Consider the following 26327-nt stretch of genomic DNA (forward strand, 5'->3'; position numbering starts at 1 on the left):
TATTCGAGCCCCTTCTCTCGCACGCACGCACGCACGCACACACACGCATACACACACACACGCACGCACACACACACACACACACACACACACACACACACACACACACACACACACACACACACACACACTGCCACTTATTTGCATGAGAGGGCTTATAATATGGGAATGATTTGTGATGTAAGCAATCACAAGTGAAGTAATACATCAGTTGCTGTGTCTAACACACATCTCGATTGGTAATAAATGCAGATCCACACACACACACACACACACACACACACACACACACACACACACACACACCTGTTTGTAAAATCTGCACCATCCAACAGAGTAGAGTATAAATCAGAAGCAAAAAAAAAGGTTGGCATGACGGAACGCACACAAATGTGCTCTGACACACATCACATAATTTATAAACACTTTCGGAAAAAACACCTGGAAGACATACGATATATTTTCAAAAACTTGGATTTTATGTAGCCCTCTTCACAGCTGTAAAGCCTGGGAAATAAGTCACCAGTCTTGTCAATGTGAGTTTGTCTTAAATATGTTGTTAAGCATAGAGCTACATATGTACCAATGTCAACTTAGTATTTTTTTTACTGTGTGTCTCAAATCTCTTTAAGTCTGTCTTGATTTGACTTTGTTTCCTTGCTGGTCGAGTATAATTTTCAAATATGCATCTCTTCAGTTCCATCTGATGTAGCACTAAAGTAAGGCTGGAAAGAAAGATTCAATATTTTACATCCCATGTGACCTGGAAATGATTAAGAGACAAGACCAAATTACTTGTACATTCTGTCTGTGATGACATGTAAGTAAAAGCCATTGAAATGTTAAATAAAATGAGGGAAATCCTTAGAAAGTAACAGAATGTGAAGACAGAGACTGTTTATTAGATAACAATACTAGTACATAGAAATGTGTTTCATTTTGAGAGGAAAAAGATGCTGTGAGGAACTGCTGAGAAAAAGATGAATTCTCAAATTAAAAGGGAAGAGGGGAAGTGAGTGCTGCTCTGACTGGAGTGAGAAGGTCATTGTTCCATTGGGAAGAGAACAGAAGAACAGAGAAACTCAAGGTCTCATTGTCAGTGGGATGATCAACTCTGTAGGCCGACGTGAAACCAGAGCAAGAAAGAAATTACAAACATTTCTGGGTTTTTTTCTTCTGTCTGCACCACTTCCTAATATTTTTGTACACAAATGCGCCTGCTGCCAAATACTCCAGCCTTTCTGTTTCAGCTTTAGTCCCATGAGCAATTAATTTTTGCAAAGTTATAATGTTGTAATCTAGACCTTTTCTTATTTGGTCCTTGATTGCAAATGTTAACGCCCGACAACCAACCATACCCCAGCACAGCCACTGTCCAGTGACATATGAGACAGTGTTGATATTTAGACAGATGGATGGTCCATTAGAAGGATAAAAACCTTCCAAATGCACACAAACTCACAACACAACGCGCGCACACACACGTTCCATACAGCGGTTGCAGCCCCTCAGCGCTCCTCTGTCCTCACATGCTTGGTTTCCCCATCTAATTGCTGCCATTCGTCAGTGTGTGTGTGTGTGTGTGTGTGTGTGTGTGTGTGTGTGTGTGTGTGTGTGTGTGTGTGTGTGTGTGTGTGTGTGTGTGTGTGTGTGTGTGTGTGTGTGTGTGTGCCTGTATCGGGTGTGCTCCTGTACTTTGTGCTTCTTTCGTGATTCTGTCACTGTGCATTTACAAACAACTGTGGTGAAAAGAGAGAAAGTAACAAATAATCAGACAGACGGGGAAGAATGGGAGGAGAGAGACAGACAGAAAAATGCAGGGAGACAGACAGATAGACACACGCACGCGCACGCGCACACACACACACACACACACACACACACACACACACACACACACACACACACACACACACAGCTGTCACAGTGCCATAGGGCATACAAAACCTGTCAGCATTTAAACCTGCTGGTTTGTACTGCGGCTTGCCAAGTGGAATTAGTCTCACATAATATGCCAGCCTCTTTATCGAAAACAACAAACACCTATTGCATTCATGCTATATGTAATATTTTAAAAACAATCAGTCACGTCACTGGGTACAATAAAAGTCAGTATATTTGTTGTTTTTGTCCAAGGCATTTAAGCCAATACTCGCAAAGTAAATGCAGGCATTACAATTGCAATCATGCATATGAAAAGGAAGTGAGTTAAAAAAAAAAAAAAAAAAAGAGAGAAAAAAGGAAACAAAAAAATCGTAAAGAAAAAAACAAAATATCGAAAAATAGTGGAAAAGCTTCCAAATAATTCTACAGAGTGGAGCAAATAAAAAATGTGACAGTATAAAACAAGTTAATTGCAACTTAACATGTCTCATGATATTGACAAGTTCACATAAACAAATGAGACTGATTGCACTCTTTTGAGTAATCATGAAAATACCACTGCGCTGATGAGTAAAGCTGTTTATGTTCTGTATAGCCAGTTTGTTAAATCTATGTCAGTGTCTCTAATAAGAAGGTCCACATTACCACATCTTTTTTTTTTCTTCACATGTGCTTGCGTGTGCGTGCGTGCGCGTGTGCATGTATTCAACATGATAATTTGTCAGTTTATGTTGTGAGGAGGTAAACAGATAAGCAATCCACAGCACAATCCTTCATCCTGCTCTGATTATAAATCAGCTGGAGCTCTCAGAAGCAATCAGCAAGAGCAATCTGCAGCCGGCACAGACACCTTATCAATCAGAGGGGACCATCACACTGTCACACACACACGCGCGCGCACACACACACACACACACACACACACACACACACGCACATAAACTGAAGAAATACACACTCATATATTTGCACAGTGCTGCTCCCACAGCCACGTACGCACACTCTTAGACACAGAGGCAGGTATATGCCGCACTCGTGATTCGACATCCACACCCAGCAGTATCTTTCCTCCTTTTAAAACTTCCTTGTCTTTTCTTTTTTTTTTTTTTTTTTTTTTGTCTTGTGAAACAGGATCACAACAAGTGAGTCGCAACAAGAGTTTCATCCAGCTCGCTGCCTGGCGGCCACGGAACGGCGCGGAGCGAGACACATCACTCCTAATTACAGTCTGATATTAATAACAGAGAAAAATATTAATCTTGGAGGTAAACACTAAGCCGCTTAAAGGAAAATTGCAAATAAATCAGATTATCTTATAGGAATATCCTCCAAATAGGCCAGGGGGGTAATGAGAAACCTGGGCCCAACCTCTCTCTCCATCCTTCTCTCTCCCTCTCTCTCCCTGTCATTTCCCTCCCCCCGTTCTCCTGCAGGATTGAAAAAGGTGTGACTGTGTGTACATGTCTGGTGGTGTGTGTTTGTGAGTATGTCTACGTATTTATAAAACTGCAGTGCCCCCCCCCCCTTCCTCTCTCTCTCCCTCTCTCTCTCTCTCTCTCTCTCTCTCTCTCTCTCTCTCGCTCTCTCTCTGTTGCTGTATTCATTTTTCACCTCCAATTTTATTTTTTCATCAGTCGGGGGGGCGCCGCCGAGCAGATTCAATTAGGTTCTGTGATTGGGCCGCTGGCATTCAGCGGGGTCATGGAAAGGTTAAAGAATTCAGTGGCACAAACATGATTATGGCTCTGTAGCATTTGATCAGAAGTAAGGTTTGTCACGGCAAAGTGGAGCTCCTCTGTTTCTTGGACTGGGACCACCAGTTTGGCCTGAATGTGGTGTGGGAGTTGTTCCAAGTGTTGCTTTAGTTGATTCTTCCAATGAATGATAATCACATGCTGAGGAGGCTGAATATACAGCAGGCTTTAAGACACACAGAGATTTGCATTGGCAAGAAAAAGGAAGTGAATCCGTTGGAATGATCTGAATTTATAAACAAATTTGTCTTAAAATAAGGTCAAAGTTATGAATATATATATATTTTTTTAAATAGGTCTCAGAGGTTTTACAATCAAGAATTGTTGATTGCATGAAGCTTGGAAAGTAATCTTAAAGAGTTTTTGTTTTTTTTATCATTGTTGTGACACGGCATGATATCGGATGCTAATTGTTACGCAAGCTGAAGATGAATCTCTACTTTTGTGCAACAAAAGAGGACACTTTTTATTTAGTTGGATATTCATCAGTCAATTCTTTTGTTCTTTTATTTAGTACTGAGGCTACTCTCCCTGCGAGTGAGTGACAATAGATGACTGCATAGGTAGAAAGCATAAACACATCCCAGAGTAGGAGCTTGTAAGGCTTAAATGAATCACTTAAAATGATCCACAGTTGGTTAACATCACTGTTCATAAGACGACCACATGCAAATCATGGTGTACGTTGCATGGAGAATGGCAGCCACTGCTCTCTAAAAAAAAAATACTGAGCACCTGAAGTTTGCAATAGAGCACTTTGAGAATCCAAAATGGTACAGGTAGATTGTTTTGTGAGCTCATAAAAATATCATCCCAAAGATGAAGAACAGGGGAGGGAGCATCACGATTTGGGGCTGTTTTGCTGTCGGGAAAAGGAATGAATTTCCACATTTCTTGCAGCATAATGGTGTCTAGTCAGCATAAATTGAGTGAGGCACCAGGACAATAACCTAAACAATGAAGTAAATATTCTACAGATTGACTTCAAACAAAGAAAATGCAGCTTTTGAAGTGGTCCCGTCAGAGCCTGGACTTTGAACCAGAAGGGATTATGTAAGATGACTTCAACAAAGCCATTCACACTACAGCAGTCCTATGATAGACTGGTATTACCAGACCCAAAGTCACTGTGTGAATAAATACTGTAGGTCTGACCCTGGTCCATTGGGAATTGTTTCCAGTCGTTGTATCCCCATTGGCGTAGACCTCGGGTTCACTTTGAAACTATTGTAGAAGGCTCTAACCAATCGGCATTGACCACCACATGACGCATGTTGTGCATCAAAACTCATCGAGCGATAAACAACAGAGACCGTCCCCAACTCCCCCAACGCCATGTCGTTCAATAACCACTTTTCTATTTTTTTATTTTTGTATCCTTACCCTTACTTTACTTACAATATTTGCTAACTCAACCACACAACTATTCATATCGCTTCTTTTAGCTCTTCCACTGCTGCTTTTGTTGGAGCTACATTTCAAAACAAAAGCTTGTCGTCATCATCAACATCACCTCACTGCGCCACCCCCACTGGTCGCTGATTGATGCGCCTTTCACAGTGGCTGAACAAACCTTAAGGCGAACAGGGTTTCCAGACATCGCAGCAAAAAATGAAGATGTAAGCAATAATTGGGCCGAGCCAGGCTAGTACTTTAAAAGAAGAATGGTCTAAAACTCCTCCTGAAAGTTGTGAAAGCCCAAAAAACCTTGTTTGGGGTTATTGCCGACAAATGAAGTTTGACCAGTTATTAAATCCAAGGATCCACTTAGTTTTACCACCAGCATGTTTAATGGATCTGTTCAATTAAGACACAAAAGATGAAAACTGCACTAGCTTGAGCACATTGTGTTTGTGTCCTTGTGACTTAGATGAGGTTCAGGTTCCACTTTATGACCAATTACTGCAGAAAACAAGGTCATTCCAAAGGGTTCATACACTGTTTGTTGCCATTGTACACAAGTGCATGTGTGTGCACAGGTGTGGCATGCTGCTACACTAACAAGCCTGAAAACATATGCAGATATATATATATATATATATATGCACAGAATGCACAGAATTCTCTCTTTCTCCCTCTCCCTCTCCCTCACACACACACACACACACACAGACAGACACACACACACTTGGAGAGTAATAAAGCCCACCCTTGCAGTGAAATTAAAGCTAGTCAATGACACTGCGTGCTGAGTATACACTAAATCATTTTTATACCCAGATGAAACAGCCAACATAATACCAGCTCGGCACATGTATCCAATATCACCTGGAGACTATGAAAACAAACAAACAAACAAACACCAAAAAAAACAGCTAATCAAATATCATATTGGATGTGTCAGACTCATGTCAGTACGAGAGATTAATACTAAATATAGGAAATATGGTACAATAAGAGTATGAGATCTTTTTATATTCAAAATGACCAGGCAGGGAGCACATTATGAGATATTGGATTGATAAACAGGCTGTGATTCTGTTGTTCAGTGAGTATAATAGAACAATGGTGCTGCTCCTGGGTTAGCAAAGATTGCAATATGATTTCAATGTGTTTTATAGACATACGCCCTTCACTGAGAGGAAATTATGTCAATAAATAAACAGCCCCATATTTTAAAACAAAGGGAATCCTAGTCAATGAAAAAAATGTGCACATATACAATTGTGTTTGGTTACTATCCAATACCTTACACAACACTGCACACACACGCGGGCACACACACACACACGCGCACACACACACACACACACACACACACACACACACACACACACACACACACACACACACACACACACACACACACACACACACACACACACACACACACACACACACCATAGTAGATTGTTGGATCAGAATCCAAAAAGGTTCTTTCGGACTTCTTGTTTACATAAAACTGATTCATGGACATATTTATATTTTAAATATTAACAATGCTATGTTTGTTTTTTCATAGGTTAAATATGAAAACATATTATAAAACAATTGCACACACGTTTGAATTGTATAAGACTTTGGGCAGCTGATATGTTAAATCTGTGATGGTAAATATCTCAGAGCTACACTACACCTAAGTTACAATAGTTACCTTTACCTCTATATATATCTGGACATACACATTTCTTTCCGCTCACACCTGAGTTTGCCCAGGAGTAGATTCATTTTGATGGTGTGTGTCAGTCCTGTCATTTTGGGAGTGCCTGTCAATCATTCTTTCCCTGAAATCCGGAGAAGCCACAGCCATCAGGGAGCATTTGCATCTGCTAATATCTGCCAGCTCAGGTGTGGAACACCAGCCAGATGCAACCAGTCAATAGAGCTGTTCGGCATTCCAGTCCCTTGCTGCGGCCTAATTGCCAGTGCAACCCTCAAATATGTCCTCCACTTCTCAATTCTGGTGAACCCCAAAGCCCCACAAAGCAATCCCCATTCCATACTCAAGATGGGTATTTACATGCCCCACACCGTGGAGAGCAAACAAGCTCATTTAAAAGTTCACATGCTAATGTGTGACATTTAATCCAAACTTTACACGGGGAAAAGGACACGCTACAATAGATTTTGATTCCTTTCTTGTCCGTGAATCTCATCATCTTTAGCCTTCCATATTTATGAGTTGAAAAGGCGGGACACCTTAGAGGAGAGTGATGGGAAGGGACAGGGAGTTTACTGTTTGAAAACTGCATTGTTTAGTGACAGGCGCCCCGAAGGCTCTTCTTTGTATATTGTTGATATGCACACTTTATTGATTCTACTTGAAGCAACTTTGCAGAAAACCACTAAATATCTTTTAAGTAGCCTGCGTCATGTGTATGTGGTATTTAATAACTACAAAATTATTCATTTAATATCAACTTTGAATGGCTGCAGGCTTCTAATTTGTAGCTGGCAACGTCTCGGTTTCACTCGCTGAAATGACAACTGACTGCAATATCAGCTAAAGCTAATTAATGTAGTTCATTTCAGTGAGTTCAGTGAGTTGTGGCCAAACCACAAAGTGAAACTCTTAGCAGTTGTCTGGTGAATGTAGTCTGAAAGGCCGGGTCTGCACACTCGGCCAAAGACAATTTTTGAAAGATATACCACTCTGTGTCGTTTTGATATTTGAAAAGAGTGGAAAGAATGGAAAGTGGAAAAACCAAGAAGTCAGCCAGAGGGGCTGCGGCTGGGAGGGAGGTGGTTCTGTGTGAGTATGTGGGCTAAATTTTTGGTTTCACCGGCTGACTGGCTGACACACAGCCCCGAGCACTACATATCAATAATTCCCATGTATATTTGTGTCTAATCTCAATTTTATTTGTAGATGCTAAGTGTAATTCTTTTTATTAATCTTAAATCGTGGGTTACTTCCTATGTGTGTGTGTGTGTGTGTGTGCGCGCGCTTGTGTGTGTGTGTGTGTGTGTGTGTGTGTGTGTGTGTGTGTGTGTGTGTGTGTGTGTGTGTGTGTGTGTGTGTGTGTGTGTGTGTGTGTGTGTGTGTGTGTGTGTGCGTGTGCGTGCGTAAAGGGGATAAACAGAATAATGAGAGTAAGGAAAAGACAGAAACAAATGAATTTTGTGGAACATTTCTTTGTACCTCAAACAGAAGTGTCTCCTCCTTCTGTTGAAAATCTGATAACTTCCTGCTCTGTTGTTCCACCTGCTTCCTGCTGACCTCCAACTGCAGAGAGACAAAGAGCGTGTGAAGAGAAAATAATAAAAAAAAAAATAAATAACTTCACACTGGTTACATTTCCAAACTGTTCACCGGTATGGAATTTGGTATACTGAATGATCTTGTGACATTTTAGGCTCCTGACTCTCGTTAAGAATCTGATCTGTAGCACAATGTGGAACGAGAACAAATAGAAGCTCATGAAACAGCGATGGGTCAAATAAAGAGAACGACATAAAGACACGAATGGAGCTAAAGTATGAATTCTCATGAGTGCCGACGAAAAAGGTTTGTGATGTTCGAACAGTCAAGTTCTTTCTGTCCCCCCCCCCTCTCCCTCTCTCACACATACACTCTCTCACACACACACATACATACACACACAGACAGACACACACGCTCAGATCGACCAGGACAGGCCAGGGATGAGCACACCCCATCTGATCTGTGGCCCGTTCATTCATTAGACCCATGCTCTCCCCTATTGATTTCAGCTTAAGTAATGAGAAAGCTTATCCAAAAATCTTTAGCATTTGGGCTCCAACTTAAGGGAATCAATGGGGCCATTTCCCATTTTGAACAGCACATACGCAGGGGTTTTATGTATGGTGAACGGGACAAATCCCGATGCTGATAAATCAATAGGCTTTTTTGTCGATGGACAGGCACGCTTGCACACACACACATACATGCATACATGGACACACTTGGCTGATAAATGGTATTTTTGAGGCAATTAAAGTGAGCTGTAAACATATGAAGGCCAATCAATTGGTCAGTGAGGTCTATTATCAAGGCTTTAACACTGATTTAGAAGGGGCTTTAAGTGTGGCACAGTCACTTATGCAGATCAGCAGCAGCTAGAGACCTGCACAGTTAAGTGCCACACAGGGCTAAGCTGCTCACACATCGAGATAGTCTACATGCCCCCAGTAAAGACTCCAAAAACTGCTGTAGTACGGAGGAAGGGAGTAGACTTGTGTCCTCGGCACTGCTGAGTGTCGGGCAAATGAAATTATTTTATCTCAGTGACCTGAAAGGCTTATTTCTACTAAAAAAAAAAATAAAGATTTTTTTTTTTTTTTTTTTTTTGCTGCTTATCAAATCTTTGAAAAGAAAACAACACTGTCAAGCATAGCGCTAATATTAACTCTCACTTAGTGACAGGCACCGCTGAACATTTCATTCTTTAAAAAATTGCACCTTGGTGAAATAAGTTGAGTGGAGGGGGGAGCTGTGGGCTGGACAATTCTATTTTAGTGGAGGTAGGGAAGCTTGTTAGGAGGAAAACGAATACATCAGCGCTGTCCACCCTCATCACCCCCCACCACTGCTTCCTTTTTGCTAAAGGTGAGACACATGCGTTAGCGAAGCTAACACACAGACAACATTTCCCCAAGGTAATTGGTTCCCCATTAATATTCATTTGACTCCACATTCAGTGACTATATGTCTACTCTCTCTGCTTTGATGCACTGTGCCTTGTCCACTACACGACGTTAACCCTGCAACTACGTCTTTTAGGTGAACATATCTGAACATTTAAAACTCTTTTTCAGCCTCTCAGTGTGTTACTTCTGTCCCTGCTTTCTTACATTTTCAGGAGTGTAACTTGTCCTGTTCTTTCATCCATCTTTCAGTCTGGTTCAGCTGGTGCATGTGCATGCGTTTTGCTGAGGCATGATATTTCAATTGTGCATCCAATCACATTGGCAGAGCGGCAGTAAGGAAGGTTGGGGCGTGATGAGGGGTGCGGGGGTGTACTGAGGGTCGCACACCGACCGTTACCATGGTGAATCATTTCTGTCAAAACCACCAAGGTCACAACTGCTGACCTGCAGCGTTGTGGGACTTGTGAATAGCAGACTGTATATGGACATGAGGATTTCTCTTTTTTCTTTCTTTGTTCTTTTACCTTTTTTTCATTCCTGATTTCTTACTTTCTTTCAGTTTCTTTCCCTTAGTATCAATTTTCCTTTCCTCTTTCTTTCTCTCATCTTTGTTTATCTTTCTCTTTTTGTTGTCGTTCCCCTCTTCGTATAAGAACATACCCTTCATTTAGTCTTTCTCTCCTCCTTTCATATTTAAGATTGACTAATTGTGCCATTATGAGACCTGTGGTGTTTCTGAATCCATTATGTATGGCCTGAGCTGCCAGTGAGTCTGAACACACGCCTGCTTTGAGTCATTATAATTCAGTTTGCTAACACACAACCATTGTGCTAGTGTGGGGTTAGGGGAGATGGTATGATAAAATATTGAGGGCGAGCAAGGCAGCTGCAGATGCTAGCTGTCATGTGTGAGCGAATGAATGTTATGACAAGCATGTTTAAACATTCATGCGGGGAGGATAGTTTAGGAAGGCTTTTCATTAACACCAATATGTCTTCGTCTCCCTGGTGCAGACGCTGCTGGTGGAAGCATGACAACAACAGGGAGGAGAGGAATTAACATCTCGAGAGGAAACTGTCACACACACACACACACACACACAGATGGAGGTAGTAACACCGAGTCCTGAGCAAGAGCACACACAAGGTTACATTTTACATTGGCTGACTAAGTCCAACAGACAACAACTTCCTCTTACTTTCAAGCAGAGCTTTGTGAAATTGTAACATCATGTTCTGAGCTGATAAAACAGCTCGCAGCAGAAGTGAGCAACCCAATCAAATAAGAAAAAAACAGGAGTGCGATGGGCTCTCACATAAACCACAACAATCATATAATAGAAAATTACTTTTCAAAGGAAGAATAAGGATATGGTAGATTTCCTTGCCAAATGCACGCCATCCTCCTTGCTGTTATGTTGTCGGGAGATTTGACCCGGTAGCAACAGTGCAATTTCTTGACAGTTTCTAGGGACTAAAGAGAAGAAAAGCTATTTGTGGCATTTCTTGGGAGCAAAGCAATCTCTAATCTGTTTACGTAACTTGACAAAGCTCGATGAAGGGACACTTACAGGTAATGAGAAGGGGTTGAAAATAATGGTGCTGTGGTAAATGGGTCAACAGCCTGTCCATGTAAAAAAAAAAATATTTTTTTCAGCCTTCTCCTATCAACATACTGTATGTTTGCGCCTGTGATGAAAAGAACCTTGCGATTAAAATGACAATGGTGTAGTAAAACAGCTCCACATTATTCTTTTGTTACTGTGGCATAGTATTATGAAAGAGGTACACGTATTGTAGCTCACTAAAACGCCATCTAATGGAGTGCAAAATCAATACCTATGCTGATGATCTCATGAAGTCAAATCAAGGCGAAGGAGAAAAAAGGAGCATCACGTATTCTCAACGTAAGTGGCTTTGACTTGCAAAATGTGTTTGCATAACATGAGCTTAAGTTAATGTCATAAATGGCTCTAAATGCTGCAAGGTGCATTAAAAAATATGCCCAGTCATCTGTTTTACCCACACCTTGATGCAAACATTTTGAATTAATCTAGTTTTCACTGGTCAAGCAATTCCATTTTGATATTCAAATTTGGTGTGTATGTGCACGTTCGTGCAAGACTGATCTAATCAGTCTTAAATCAGTTAATAAGCCAAGGACACAGAGGAGATGACTCAGCTGATGTGAGCATGAGCTAATATTAGCATCTCACCCCCATTTGAGACCCGTGCAGCGCAGCATCTAGTGTTTGGTCTTCCTATTACAAAAGTGCAGGCTTTAGACATTAAGCCCCGCAGTTAAGCTCACCACAATGAATCCCATTAGCACATTAGCAAAGGTGCCATGACCTGAAGCAAAGGTGGGATGCAGCATTTAATACTTAACTTGTTGGTTTTTTTAAACACCTGAGGTCAGTTTTGAGGGGAGCTCTGAAACTGTTCTAAAACAAAAATGAAGCCAAAGCCAATCAGAGCAACTGAAAAACAAAAGAAAGGTGTGCGGACAGAAAGACACACAGACACACAGCGTGTGGCTGACAGGTGGTCGTGGGCCTTAAGATGACAAATCATCTCAGTTGCCATTCTTTAAGGACTCCTATCTGAAGCCTTAACACACAATGTAACTCTACTCCTTGTATATTTATTCTAATGCTGTAGTTGGAATTAAAGATCCCCCACTGTCAGACCGAAGCAGAGAGGCTGATCAGCATTTCTCTGTCAAAACCAATTTTAATCTACAAACCACATGATCAACTGCATGCCTAAATGGAACAAACGCATGCACATGCCACAGAGGCAAACAGATGCACATGCATGGATACTCAACACATGCAAAGACAGACTGAAGTGCACATGCAGAGGCTTAAACAGTCTATTAATTAAAAGCCAGAGCATGGAGTTGACTCGGGGTAGGCGGTTTGCGACACCACAAATCTGGGAGACTTCCTGTAAGACATAAATCTGTCGTGTTCTCACTGTCTCTGTCTCCGTCTCCCTGTGTGTGTGTGTCTCTCTCTCTCTCTCTCTCTCTCTCTCTCTCTGGCAGAGGCACAACAAAGACAGTCTTGTCTGGGTGTCTCCCGCCCTTCTTTCTCCTTACCATTCATTAGGAGCGAAAGCAGCTGTGGTCAGGTTAAAAGACGATCTACATTCTCTCTCTTTCAGTCACTCATTAATTCCCTTTGTCTTTTTCTATCTGGTCTGCACTCATTTTTAGTAATATTCTGCCTTTCTCTCTCCCTCATGCGCTCTCTTTCTCTCTGTCGCTCTCCAAGTCTCTCTCTCTCTTTTTCTCTCTCTCTCTCTCCTCTCTAAACACTGTCTCCTCCACATGGCCCGGATAATGAGTGGTGGAGCTAAACGAGAGGAAACACGACTCACTATTAGGAGGGGAACGCTGACTGAAGGTTTTAAATAAACGGAGAGAACTTGAGGCCAAATTGTATTTCCAAGGACATAAACTAATGGAACAGGCAGACATTCTCTGAACAAATACACACTCTGTTTAAACTACCATAATAGTTGTAAAAATATACATGTCCATGTGGATCTAACTGAGAGACGGACTGGCGGAGGGCCGGCAGAAAATACGCGTGAACGCAGATATCCTCACATATGCAAGTGCAAAAACATCGACGCTCTTTATACCTCTCATTTCCTTTTGGTGTGGAACGCCTATTACCTCACATTCAAAAACAGAACAATAAGGACATGAAAAAACATAAGTGCTTGTCTATGTCTTTGAAAACTAATTAGCCAAATGTGTTTTCTTAAGTGTCTTTGATATGCTCTCAGGCGTAGAAATCCACACCCACATATAAACACACAGAGACCTCCCCGCCTCACTCTATGGGGTTAATTGGGTTATCTAGGCTGATTAGCATAACTAATTAGGATTCTTGTTAACGGATAAGTATTATTTATTCAATTAGCGCTCTCTCTGGATGTATGATGCTGTGCATGTGTATAGATCCCCTTCATCACTGGCACAAGTTCAAATGAAAATGAAGCAAAGCTAAGTAGGCATGAAGTGAGACCTGTGGGTGTCTCTGTGTGGGTGTGTGTTCAATTCATCGTTTATCTATTCTACACACACAAGATGCTCACAATCAGGTGCCAGATACCCCCACTGCTACCAACACACACACACACACACACACACACACACACACACACACACAGAGACCGGCTTTGCCATGCTGTAGCTCTTAAATCCCTCATCATCATCATCATTAGTCGTCTGATTAGCATAATTAGCATTGTTAACCAGATGAGCTGAGTGGAGCCAGGCTGTGGCAGTCAGTGCAGCAGACAAATGTCAAGCTCCCAGCACCTTTCCAGGCTGTAGAGGAGGCTACTTGTTCCCATCAGGTGGGTTTATGGCACATTTGCATGTTCACACTGATTGCTGACTGATAATGTAGCAGCTGATGTTTGCAGTGCATAATGATGCAATGCGTGCAAAAATGTCCAAAGGGATGATTCCTTTGGCGAGGACAAACAGCTTGTAAAGTGACACAGCTCTTGAAGTTATATCAACTAATAGAACAATACTGAGCTCATTCCACCAATTTATTCATTCATGTTTGCAAATGCATATGCCGCCTTTTGTTTGTGATGCTTTAACGTGCACTTAAAGCCGACAGTAAACACGAAAAACCAAATCAACAACAGCCCTCTCTTCTTCAGCTCACGAGTGAAAACTCACAAACGCACTCCAACACTCACAAATAACCAGAGAGGGGAAATGAAAGAGAGAGAAAGAGAGAAGGAGCGCTACATTTACTGAAATTAAACATTTTCTCATCAGCCTGAGGGTGCAGCAGACCCACTAATGTATTATTCATCCCCACTTCACAAAGGAACATTAATCAATTATGAAGATATGAGGATCTTAAAGTATAGAGGAGAGACGAAGAGCGGCTCGTTCGTATTAATATGCGGCCGCAATCGTGCGCCCCCCCCACCCCTTTGGTCCTCAAATCAATATTTTGCAGATTAATTTGGAGCGGTTGTGGCGAGATGGCAGGATGGAAGGGGAAGGGGGGGGGGAGAGACAGAGGGTCTGAGGTCTGAATTAAGGTGAAGTGTTTTGTTTTTTTAAGACTGTGTAAGTGTGTGTACGTGCATGCATGTCAATATGTTGTCCTCTGTACTGTTGTAGGAAAACATACTGCTCAATCAAGGAATATTTATCTTTAAAAACATATATATGACTGAAAGCTGACACGGAGGTAGGATCTTAATATAAAAATGTAAAACCATAAATATTGAAAGTTCACAAAAGTAACAATATTATATATGTATTATTATTATATTTATATGTTATTATTTATTTTTATATATAATATTGCAAATTGAATGAGTCTGGTCATCTTTTAATTGAGGATGAAGACGTCTTACTGCGTGTGATACTTTGACTTGTGTTCATGATGAGTATCGTTAGTTATCCTTAATTTGAAGGTGCAACCGTACTTTTTTCAAAAACATGAATCCCAAAGTGAACCTAAAAAATGTTTTTTTCTCATTTGCAATCTATTCAACACAGTTGCAACAACTGATGAGTATGTTGGTAAGAAAACACATCAGTTACTATGTACATGAATATACTCACTTCAGAATTCAAAATAGTTGCTTTCTCAGCCCACTTTTTAACAGCTTGAGTACAGGCCTTTCTATCCTCCTCAATCTCCTTCTTCCACTCTTCGTCCCTCCTCTTCTCCTCTTCCATCCTCTTCAACCACTCTTCTTTCTTCTGTTGCTCTTGCCTTTTCCTCACCTCTGCTTTTCTCTGCTCCGTTTCTTCCCTCATTTTCTGCTCTTCCTCGCTTTGCCTCCGTTCCTCCTCTTTTCTCTTCAACTCCTCCTGCAGCTCTTTTGTTCTTACATTCAGCTTGGAGAGCTGAAGTCAGACAGAAAAAATAGGAGACATGTGCAGGCGGTTATATCCTGGCAATCTATGGAACAAAACGAGGTACCAATCATGTAATCTCAAAGACATGAAGAGGCCCTTTGCCAGACAACATGCTGTAAGGAGTAAGGCGCTTAAGGCAAAGATGGTTGAAGTGGCCGCAGAGAAAGTGAGTGAATTTAATGTTTGCATTGAGAGCGACTTGCATGTATGATATCTACAGCACATGTGGGAAGTACATGTGTGCAATTAGCAATCTTATTTCATGCACGTGTAAGTCTTTGCACACCTGAGCGTGTGTGTCAGCCCCTTCTTGTTGCAGGAGCTGAATGTTAGCTGTCAGTTCGGTGATGCAGATGTCTTTCTCGTCGATCTCCTTCATGCTGTCCTCGTGGATCCGGTTCAGACAGGACAGCTCACTCTTCAGGTGCACCAGCCTCTCACCACTTTCCAACACCTGTGTCGCAGTCTGGACCACGAGATAGTTCAAATGTTAAAAAGGGAAAGATTTTTTCAAACGATGGAAAGTTACATTTTCACTGATGATTATTAATTGACAAATACAATGTTTCAGTTGCTTTGGATTGCGTCTTTATTAATGTCTTGCAGTAATCTTGAATGAACTGAAATGAAAATAATTTCCTATGTAAACTGTATCTTATTTTGAAGTAGAACTCTGTAATTATGGCAGATAAACATCTACTAGTATCATTCATTAAATTAATGTTCATATCAGACCGCACAAAGGAGACAGACAGTCAAACGAATCAATCCAAAGCACAAACACCTGTAACGGACTCTGTAATAATGGTCTCGGTTATGTAAAAGAAGTCCATCTTTAGCAATTCACATGTCATTAAAGGTAAAAATGTTCTACATTGACCTAGTTAAATGTATGTATTGTTTTCATTGTTGTATGGATATACCTTCTTTTAATTTGGCCTCAGATGTGTCACATTATAGAAATGTATTCAGGTCATACAGATACTGTCTTAATGCCAACAATTAAAATGGTTTACAGATGATATTCTGTGGCTGTCACCTGTAACAATACTCTGTGTGAGAATGTGAGACTGTGTGCGTGGATCTAGCCCTCGTTAAACGAAAACACAAGCAGAATGAAAAAGAAATGTATCAACATTTGTTGAAAGTATGATTAACGGAACAATCTCCAGTTCGTCTACTTGTTTCTGTAAGGCTCTATAATCACACAAACCACTAATTAGCTGCAGTGCAAATGAGTCAACTCACAAGCAGCATAAACAAGCAGTAACCAGCCAACACACACATAAACAACCAACAAGCCTGGGTTTACCACAAGCACAAATGTGTGTGTGTGTGTGTGTGTGTGTGTGTGTGTGTGTGTGTGTGTGTGTGTGTGTGTGTGTGTGTGTGTGTGTGTGTGTGTGTGTGTGTGTGTGTGTGTGTGTGTGTGTGTGCGCGTGCATTTCTGCAAGTCTGTGTGTGTTTACGTGTGTGTTAACCATAAGCCACAGAAGACAGTAAAACAGCAGTGGGTATAATTTAGTGACACCCTGTAAGGAGGTGTGGGAAGGCCGTAAAAAACTCTCCCTTTTAATCCAGGCCGGCGATGCCATGTTTGTTACCCAGGGCTCTGAGATATGCTGGTAATTCATCACACACGCCATGGCTTCCTGTTAAACCTGGCTGCACATGGAGTGCTTGTAGCACAGCTGCCAAACCAATATTGTAAAAAAAAAAAAAAAAAAAGAGACTTCTCCACCTCTCAAGAAGGCTTCTTAACAATAACAAGTATGTTGCAAAAAAAAAATCTCCTAAACACATCATTTAATCGTGAAGTCAGTTTTGGAACTGCAGTGAAAAAATGCTGCTAAATGATGAAACTCTGTACAGACGGTCGAGGCAGATGGCCGCCCACCCCTGAGCCTGGTTCTGTCGGAGGTTTCTTCCCGTTAAGAGGGAGTTTTTTTTCCTTCCCTCCGCTGGAGGTTTTTCTCCCTTAAAAGAGGAGTTTTTTTCCCTCCTAGCTTATGTGGGAATTGTTGAATTGTTGGGTTTCTCTGTATAATATTGTAAAGTCTTGCTGTAAGGACTTTAATGTGTTAAGTGCCATGAAATAACCTGTGTTGTGATTTGGCGCTATATAAATAAAATCGAATTGAATTGAATTTACATTACATTACATTATATTACATTATTTGGGGGAAAGTGTTTTAGACCTTTGACAACACCTTAAAATAAGTCAGGACAAATATACAGTATGTAGATGTATTCAATATAATGCATTCAATTAAATTTGAAGAAAAAAAAAGTGAAAGATTTACACAAAATAAATGATCTTACCCAACAGGCAGATGTGTTCAGAAAAGGTTTTAAGGCTGGACAGACTGTCCTGATGACATTTTTGTGTTGTGGTCATTTCTCGTTTGTGCTCAAATCAGGACAAGTTGAGTCAATTACCTTTTGCTTTTGCTCTAAATTCTCTGCGAGCTCCCTCTTCAGATCAGAGATGACCACGTCCTTGGTCTGCAGCTGGATTTTAAGGTGTTCTGACTCGGATGAAAACTGGGCCAAGGAACCAGTACTATAGCAGAGAGACATCAAGAAGAGGAGAGGGGATCATCAATGGCCGAGAATTACAGAAAAAAACTAGAAAGACAGATGAAAGTAAAACACAGAAATTGTTACATGACTGAATACCACTAAATACCAGGGCCTGCCAAGGCCCAGCTAACAGGGGCTTCATCGGGTTGGCCTGCACTGGCTACAGGGGTCTGGTTAGCTACTGCAGCTAATGGATTCCAGTTCAATAAGCCTTACCTTTGATACTGTGAAAAGACTACATTCATTACACACGCCATTATTACTAAAGGAGGCAGAGGAAAAACTAAATGGCTGACACACTAATCAGGAGAGAGACGGAGAGGAAGAGAGAGATAAAAGTAACCGTGAAGCTATAGCAAACCGGAAATAACACGTTATGTATACATTTAGCAAGAAACACACATGCTTGAGTAGAGCGAGCATTACGTTACAATCTGAAATTATTCTGAGTTAATGAGCTGAGATACATGAGCTAAGATGAATCCATGATCAACAGAACCGTTAGAAATAGCAGGTGACACAATACGTTTAAAACAATAACGGATGTGACTCAGAGAATCCAGAATTTGTATTTAAATCGAGTAGGGTTGGCACTAGATTGGATCAGCCAGAGGGACAGACGCTATAAATTCTACTGTTGTGATTAGTTGTTTCACTGTCATACAACTGGTCCATAACCTGATCCTTAACCTAACCCTAACCCTTCCTACTGATCAAATCTATCAACAGACATTTAGTAGGCCAATTGCCCTATCTGGCAATGCGAATAAAAGTGAAAAATAATTTGTGGATCTGCCTGTGTTTTGGATCCACTCCAAGATTTACTGGGTTCTTAAGACCAAAAACCAAACAAAGAAACAAAAGCACAAGGTAATAACATAAATTTAAAGCATATGGTAGTCTGTATGATTTTATTCATAGCCAAACTTTACACTAGTTACTGTATTTAAAATAATGGCAATGTTATACAAGACAAGCCCTGAATTAACCCTGATGGTTGATTAAAATGGGAAGTGATTCAAAAAATAAGCAAAATGTGAACAGCCTGGAGTGTGTGTATAAAGTGTAGAATGTGATTTAAAAAATATCTAATTCAAAAGCAGCGAGGAGATGCTGAGCCTGTTGAAATTTGTGCTAGGTGACAGCAACTAGAGCTGATATGTGTCTATCTGAGCGTGTGCGCGAGTCTGTGTGTTTCCCAGCGGTGAAAATACGTTAACTCTGCCCAGACACCTTTCTGAGTCACCAGTGACAGCTGTCACACACCCAAGATGGAAAGGGAAAGAGAGAGAAAGAAAAAAAAGTAGATCATACGGTACTGTGTGGTACTGCTCACAAACACACAGGCATGTACAACACACACACACACACACACACACACACACACACACACACACACACACACACACACACACACACACACACACACACACACACACACACACACACACACACACACACACACACACACACACACAATTTCATATTTACCAGCCTCATGAGATGAGCTATTCTGATGAAACTTTGCACAGATTAAAAATGTTAAACTCACATTTGATCAAGCGTGTCTACACTTTCGCACCAAGCAGAGAAGGAAAGGCAAGATTTGACAAAAGTGACATGTGAGTGGAGAGAGCGCTGAGAGTTAAATCTTTCACTTCAGGAAAAAAAACAACTTTTCAGTCAAATGGAGTAAAAGCCACAGAGGAGAGTGTGAAAAACTGACTTAAGATTACAGTCTGTTTCTGTCTCTATAAGAGAATGGGGAAGTGGGTGCGCTGCGGTGTCATTAATTCACTTGATGGTTTTTTATTCCATTCTAACTGCAGTGTTCCTCTGTTGTGAATTATCACTGTGCTGAGCACAAATGTACAAAAACAGCATGCACAGAGGTCTGGGTATATTCGTAAATGTATAGACAAAGGAAGTCTCTTCCCCAAAAATAGGATAGAATATTTACAAATTTTACTTTTCTACAGATTTTTAAACTTTAACAAAAGGACAAAGTCTTGGAGCTACATTATTATTTTAGCACCGATTAGATGGAGGGTAAGAGCTTGGTCTGAATATTAGAAATTTCAACTTATTTTTCTGTCAGTTCGTTGGAAAAATAAATAACCTCAAATTTAGGAGAGATACTCGGAGACAAATGGTCTGAAAAGGGAAATAGTTGAAAATCGAAAGAGGGTTTTGAATGAAAAGTAACTGCAGCCAATTTCATCCCTATTTTCACCTGCACAGTTGGGCAGTGGGCTTCAAGTGCTCTCTTTGTGTGTGTGTGTGTGTGTGTGTGTGTGTGTGTGTGTGTGTGTGTGTGTGTGTGTGTGTGTGTGTGTGTGTGTGTGTGTGTGTGTGTGTGCGTGCGTGTGTGCGTGCGTGCGTGCGTGCGTGCGTGCGTGCGTGTACTACAGAAAACACTTACTGGCTGAGATAACAGGAACACAGTTTTGTTTTGGCCAGGGATTATTTTTAAAACATGCACACCAAACTAATATGTAGTCAACAAAGATAAAAAAAAAATTAAAAAATGCATAATTTGTATCACTTAATGGTACATAAGTTTCTATTTTCTGCACCAATAATGGATGAAACTGAATTAATTAGCAACAGGAAGATGCTGTATTTCAAACATTTTTGCTTCTTTTGGGAAAAAAAAATGAAAAGATGCAGCAAAGTCTGATCTGCAACAAGTCAAAATGCAAATTTATTCATGCCACTCGTGCAGTGTGTGTGTGTGTGTGTGTGTGTGTGTGTGTGTGTGTGTGTGTGTGTGTGTGTGTGTGTGTGTGTGTGTGTGTGTGTGTGTGTGTGTGTGTGTGTGTGTGTGTGTGTGTGTGTGTGTGTGTGTGTGTGTGCATGTGTGGGTGTATGTGCATATTATTATAGGTAATGATTATGCATGTAACAAATGAGGCTCTATAACTCACTATATCGTTGTATACAATAAGGAGTTGTGCTAAACAAATGATACAATGTCAAACCAGCAGATGAACAGGGAATTCCTATTTAAAGCCGTAAGTGTTGTTATGATTACTGTGTGGACAGAGAGAGTGGGGTGAGCGAATGTGACTGAGGAGTGTGTGTGTGTGTGTGTGTGTGTGTGTGTGTGTGTGTGTGTGTGTGTGTGTGTGTGTGTGTGTGTGTGTGTGTGTGTGTGTGTGTGTGTGTGTGTGTGTGTGTGTGTGTGTGTGTGTGTGTGTGTGTGTGTGTATCTATCACTGGGAGTGTGTGTGATATTAAAGCAAGCTCTCGATTTCTCAAGCTGTCACTCAGGCCTATTAAGCAAGGCTAACAAAATTAGTCATGAATATGCAGTAATAACATGCAAATTGCCACCACCACCCTCCCCACCCCCCTGTGCACATGTGGGTGTGTATGAGCGTGTATGTGTGTTTGCCCTCAGGGCTATAGACATTGGCTCTGTAAACCCAATTCTTTCTACATCATTACAGCAACAAGGCATAATTCATAAGACTAATATAAACATGCATGTTGCCTTGCATGCATGCACAAGCACACACACACACACACACACACGTCGGACACAGGTCCCCCTGTGTTGCCCTATTCATATCATATGACAGGGTTCTTACACAGCAAGTTGCCGTTGATCATTCTAACGTTGAAAAGGAGTTTAAAGGTTTCCGGTGCCACGTTTTACACTTAAAATCACAAATACACACGTGTTGGTGTGTGCGCACACACAAAAACATGTAGATAGTCTGTTGCCGCCATGTCCCCAGGGTGATGTTTGACACAGCCTGGGTGCTGCCACAGCAATTAACCTCCCTGTTAATGAGAAGAGCTCTGTCAAGCAGCCAGATGGCACCGGCTGGCACGCTGCCACGCACAGACACATATGCTCATATGCCCACACCAGTGCATCCACAGATGCGCACTCTCACACATCGACATGCACATTTATGAACACACACACGCAATCAAGTCCCCACCCTCCAACACCCACCCCGCGGTACATCTAACTGTTGCTGGTTGTCAGCGTCCCTCACCCCCTTCCTGAGCGCCCCCCTCCCCCTCTCTCCCCCCCCACACTCCTCCTCCCCCTCCCTAGCTCCATCTCTGGCAGCTGCTTATCCATGTCGCAGCACTGCAGATGTCACAACTCACCAGCTGGGAGAACAGCAGGGGAGAAGAGAGAAGATTTGAAAAGAGAAGAGTTTTGTTTTGTTTTTTTGCATCTCCTTATTTGACAGGGAAGCAATCAATTGGATACATGACTGAATAATGATTTACTCTTCAGAGTCTTTTTTTAAGATTTGCAACTTTTTTGTAAAAATTGTAGGGTTGATTAAACTTTGTTTCTACAGTCAGTTTTATCGTAGGAGTTTGGTACAGGCATAAAAAAAAAACCATTTACATTCATTACTGCGTTTGAATGGATAGAGATGTGCATTATACATGTTCTACTTTGTGCGTGTGTGTGCGTGTGTGTGTGTGTGTGTGTGTGTGTGTGTGTGTGTGTGTGTGTGTGTGTGTGTGTGTGTGTGTGTGTGTGTGTGTGTGTGTGTGTGTGTGTGTGTGTGTGTGTGTGTGTGTTTATTAATGAGTGTGGCACTTGGCCGGGGCACAGCCCGCTGTGTGTGCCTGCCTGCATGTCCATACAGCAGCCCACCAGGCCCGCGTATTGATCAGTTAGCTTGGCCTAATAGGAGAAGAGGAGCCTGACCTGGGAAAGTCAATACGGAGAAAAAGAGACATATCCTGCTCCCCGTCCTGAGAGAGAAGTGGGTGAGAGAGGCAGAGAGAGTAAGAAACAAGAGGGCAGAAATAGAGACACAGACAGAGAAATAATGTACACCTACAGTACTACTGTCATTGTAACGAATAAAACGGGAAGGGGAGAGCCAGGAGGCCGTCGGCTAAACAGCTGGACAATAGAAAAACAAGCAAAGAAGGTTCAGGAAAATAATAATGTAACAATGATGAACCTCCAGTGTCTTAAAACCTAAATATCTTATAACTTCTGTGAACAGAGAAAAGTTTGGAGTTTTGAATTAGAACAGTTACACTGAGGGACACTGCCTGAGTGTGAAATAAGTTAAGTTTCTACCTTTCCCAAATGAGAATCCGGATATTGTCAAAGCTTTTTTTTTTTTTTTTTCAACCTAACTAACTTTCAGCATTTGACTGCTTTTGGCAAAGGAAAACAGCACTCAAGTTAACTCGAGTGTAAAAAAAAAAAAAAAAACTCCAGGAGATTATACTAAGGGAAATAATTAAAAAAATTGGGGGAGATGGAAAATAAAAAAAACTGACACCCACTCACACATCAATACATCGATAGATCAATGTGTGTGTGTGAGAGAGAGTCTATGTGTGTGTTTTGTACACCATTTCAGCAGAAATATATAAATAAATTTGTAGATAAACAAAAAAAAAAACAGAGGAAACGGAAAAGTAGATAAAAGACTTAGGTTTCACCACACACACACACACACACACACACACACACACACGCACGCACGCACACACACACACACACACACACACACACTAAGACACGCACACACACCTGGCTGAGTGATGCTACCCTGGAGGGTGGCTTCAATCTGATGTGTTTAATGTTGACGCTGGTGGCAAGAAACACACACACACTCACCCGCTGTTTCAACCTGCCTGTCATTTCATTTCATGAGACCTGATTTACTCATTTCATTTATTTCATTTTTTCTATTATTATATGTGCAGCCATTTAAAACGCTCAAGGTGTGATGCAAATCCCCACATCTCTGACAGCAAGTACGATGACAGAGGATCCATCACGCCCTTCAGTGCCTACTACAGGGATGGCAAAGAAATCCTGTGCAGCCAAACTCAACTGTGCCACATTGTGCCAGACCATTCAAACTACTGACTGTTTACTTCTGACCATATTTGGGTGTGTTTTTAGTTTGCATACGATAGCTCAAAAAACAAAACAAATGTTGGCCGCAGTAATATCCCAATGTTTGGATATTAATTGATTTATGTCATCATGGTAGATATTAAGTCTCAACTTCGAGGCTGAGGTATTTTGTCAGTAATTTATTACCCGTCAATATAAAGCTGATGTGATGAAGGAGTACTAATGTGCGCAGTAGTTACACGGGGTCAGTGGATTTCAATGCTTAATTTGCAGAATAGCTTTCACTGCTTGCCAGTGATGTAAAAATCTGGAATAGCTACATGTGTATGAGCATCAAGACTTAGATTCAGAAAACACTACTTTCATTAGTTTTGTCAAAATGTGCGAAACGTAAAATAAAAATCCGTCTTTACAGCAAAGGTCTAAAGAAGGAACAGAACAAGTCTTTAGGGGCCTTGGAGCGCTGCAATGTTGGAAATATCATATAAGGATTTGCATATTGCCATGGGGACAGTGGTGTTGCAGCAACTCCCTGAGGAGCTCAACCTCCCTAAGGACAGAGAGAGTCCCTGAGGCCAACTCTGTTACCTTCTCTCTACAGTGGGGTAGCGAGGTGTGTGTCTGTGAGTGGGTGAGGTTGAATCATGAAGTTATTAGGTATTTCAGTCAAGAGTGAACTTTTTCCGAGAAAAAATTACGTTGTTGATGAGCAGGGAAGACAAGTAGCTAATAATCATTAGAAATCAGCCGTACAGATGTTCTGGCTATTCATACCTGTGTGGGTTGTCAACCACAGGACCAATAAATGTATCCAGTAACAAAGTCCCCGGATCAACCTCAGACACCTAGGAGAGAGACAAAAATAACATCCAGATTATTTAGTCACATGGGCAGCAATGATTATCAATTTGTTATGGGCATAAATAACTTTTAATTCAGTTCAAATTTCATAATAGAAATACCGAGTACGCTGATGTACATTACATGACATGGCCTTTAGAGAGATGCTTTTCTGCACTAACCCTGACATATCCAAATACAGTTCAATTTTCCTTCCAGTAAAACCTTGACTTCTATTTATTAATTAAGGCCCTGCTCAATAAAGGAAAACAGTTTTGCAGAAATTGATTTTCTCAGGTGCTGTAAGCTGTGATGAAGTTTGACAGCTCCCAGGAGTAAAGGTGTGAAGTGTGTCACCCCTGACTAATTGCTACAAAATTTGCATCTTGTTGACCACAGCAACATGATGATATCATCATGGGGGAAAAAAAAAAAAAAGGGTGAAGACATTAATATACAAAGTGTTACTGTGAAAATAAACTATTGGATGAAAAAGAAAAAAAAGAAAATAATCACCGCTGTCCGCATTGTCCATCTTCAAAACAAGGCCAGTTGCTCACAAATCGAATTAGAGATATGATTACTTTAATGACATAATAATTTGTCTTTCCTCTTTTAAAAAGAATATATCTGATGCACAGTGTAGCACTAAAAGGGGAACACTGAGAAAGAGAGGCAAAGAATATGCAGATAAAAGCATATTAAGGCATATGCAGACACACAAACACACACACAATCTTCAGCTCAATCTCTGATGCAACACAATTCCATGGACTCAAAAAACCTCAGGCTCCACCTTGTCTGCCTGTCTCTCTTTTTTCTAACTGAACATTTGTGAGGCGGAGTGAGAAATATACATCAGCACAGTTACCGTGCGGTCAATTCAAACTGTGCAAAAAGAGAGCAACATGATGAAAAAATACAAATGAACTGAGCTCAAAAGCAAATAAAATATTTACGTCTAGACGGGAATATTTAAACAGAGAAACGAAACAGAGGACAAGAGGGAGAGACGAGAGCTGAGCAGAGAAAGAGGACGATAAAGAAAAAGACTCACAGAAGGAGAGAAAGACAGGAGGCCAGACGGAAAGAGAGGCACCCAGCAGTCCTGGTGAAATATCGGCCACTCTATCGCCGTGGTGACAGGGGTCACTCTGGGAAAAGGAAATCAATGCCGACAGCAATGACTCACAGGTCAACACAACCCTGTGTGTGAGTATATGTGAGTCTGCTTGTGTGTGCGGTTCAATTATGCATATGTTAAGTGTGTGCATGTGTGTGAGTTTGTGTGTATTGCAGGATATAGTAGTGACATAGTAACCCAAATATACTGTACATGCAAACAAGTATCCAAAAAGAGGAGCTGGTGGGCATGAAAGGACGACATTCAGTCCATTAAAAGTGATTTGATGCATAATTCTGGCAGAAGTTG

At 41.2% G+C, this 26327-nt stretch overlaps 1 protein-coding gene across 1 annotated transcript in view; it reads right to left on the reverse strand.

Moving 5' to 3' along the window:
* The window catches only part of LOC138624973 (putative autophagy-related protein 11), a 44387-nt gene that overhangs the window by 5030 nt on the left and 13030 nt on the right, over window positions 1–26327 (reverse strand). The window contains exons 3-7 of the mRNA XM_069705580.1: window positions 24830–24900; window positions 18046–18169; window positions 15893–16072; window positions 15307–15594; window positions 8221–8304 (exon numbers count right to left, since the gene is read on the reverse strand). Coding sequence (XP_069561681.1) covers window positions 8221–8304; window positions 15307–15594; window positions 15893–16072; window positions 18046–18169; window positions 24830–24900 — 747 coding nt within the window. The remainder of the gene's footprint in view (window positions 1–8220; window positions 8305–15306; window positions 15595–15892; window positions 16073–18045; window positions 18170–24829; window positions 24901–26327) is intronic.

Source organism: Brachyistius frenatus, unplaced genomic scaffold (assembly GCF_029030835.1).
Source record: "Brachyistius frenatus isolate BFR_SWC_R1_liver_20210118 unplaced genomic scaffold, ASM2903083v1 Contig_57, whole genome shotgun sequence".
NCBI lineage: Eukaryota > Metazoa > Chordata > Actinopteri > Embiotocidae > Brachyistius > Brachyistius frenatus.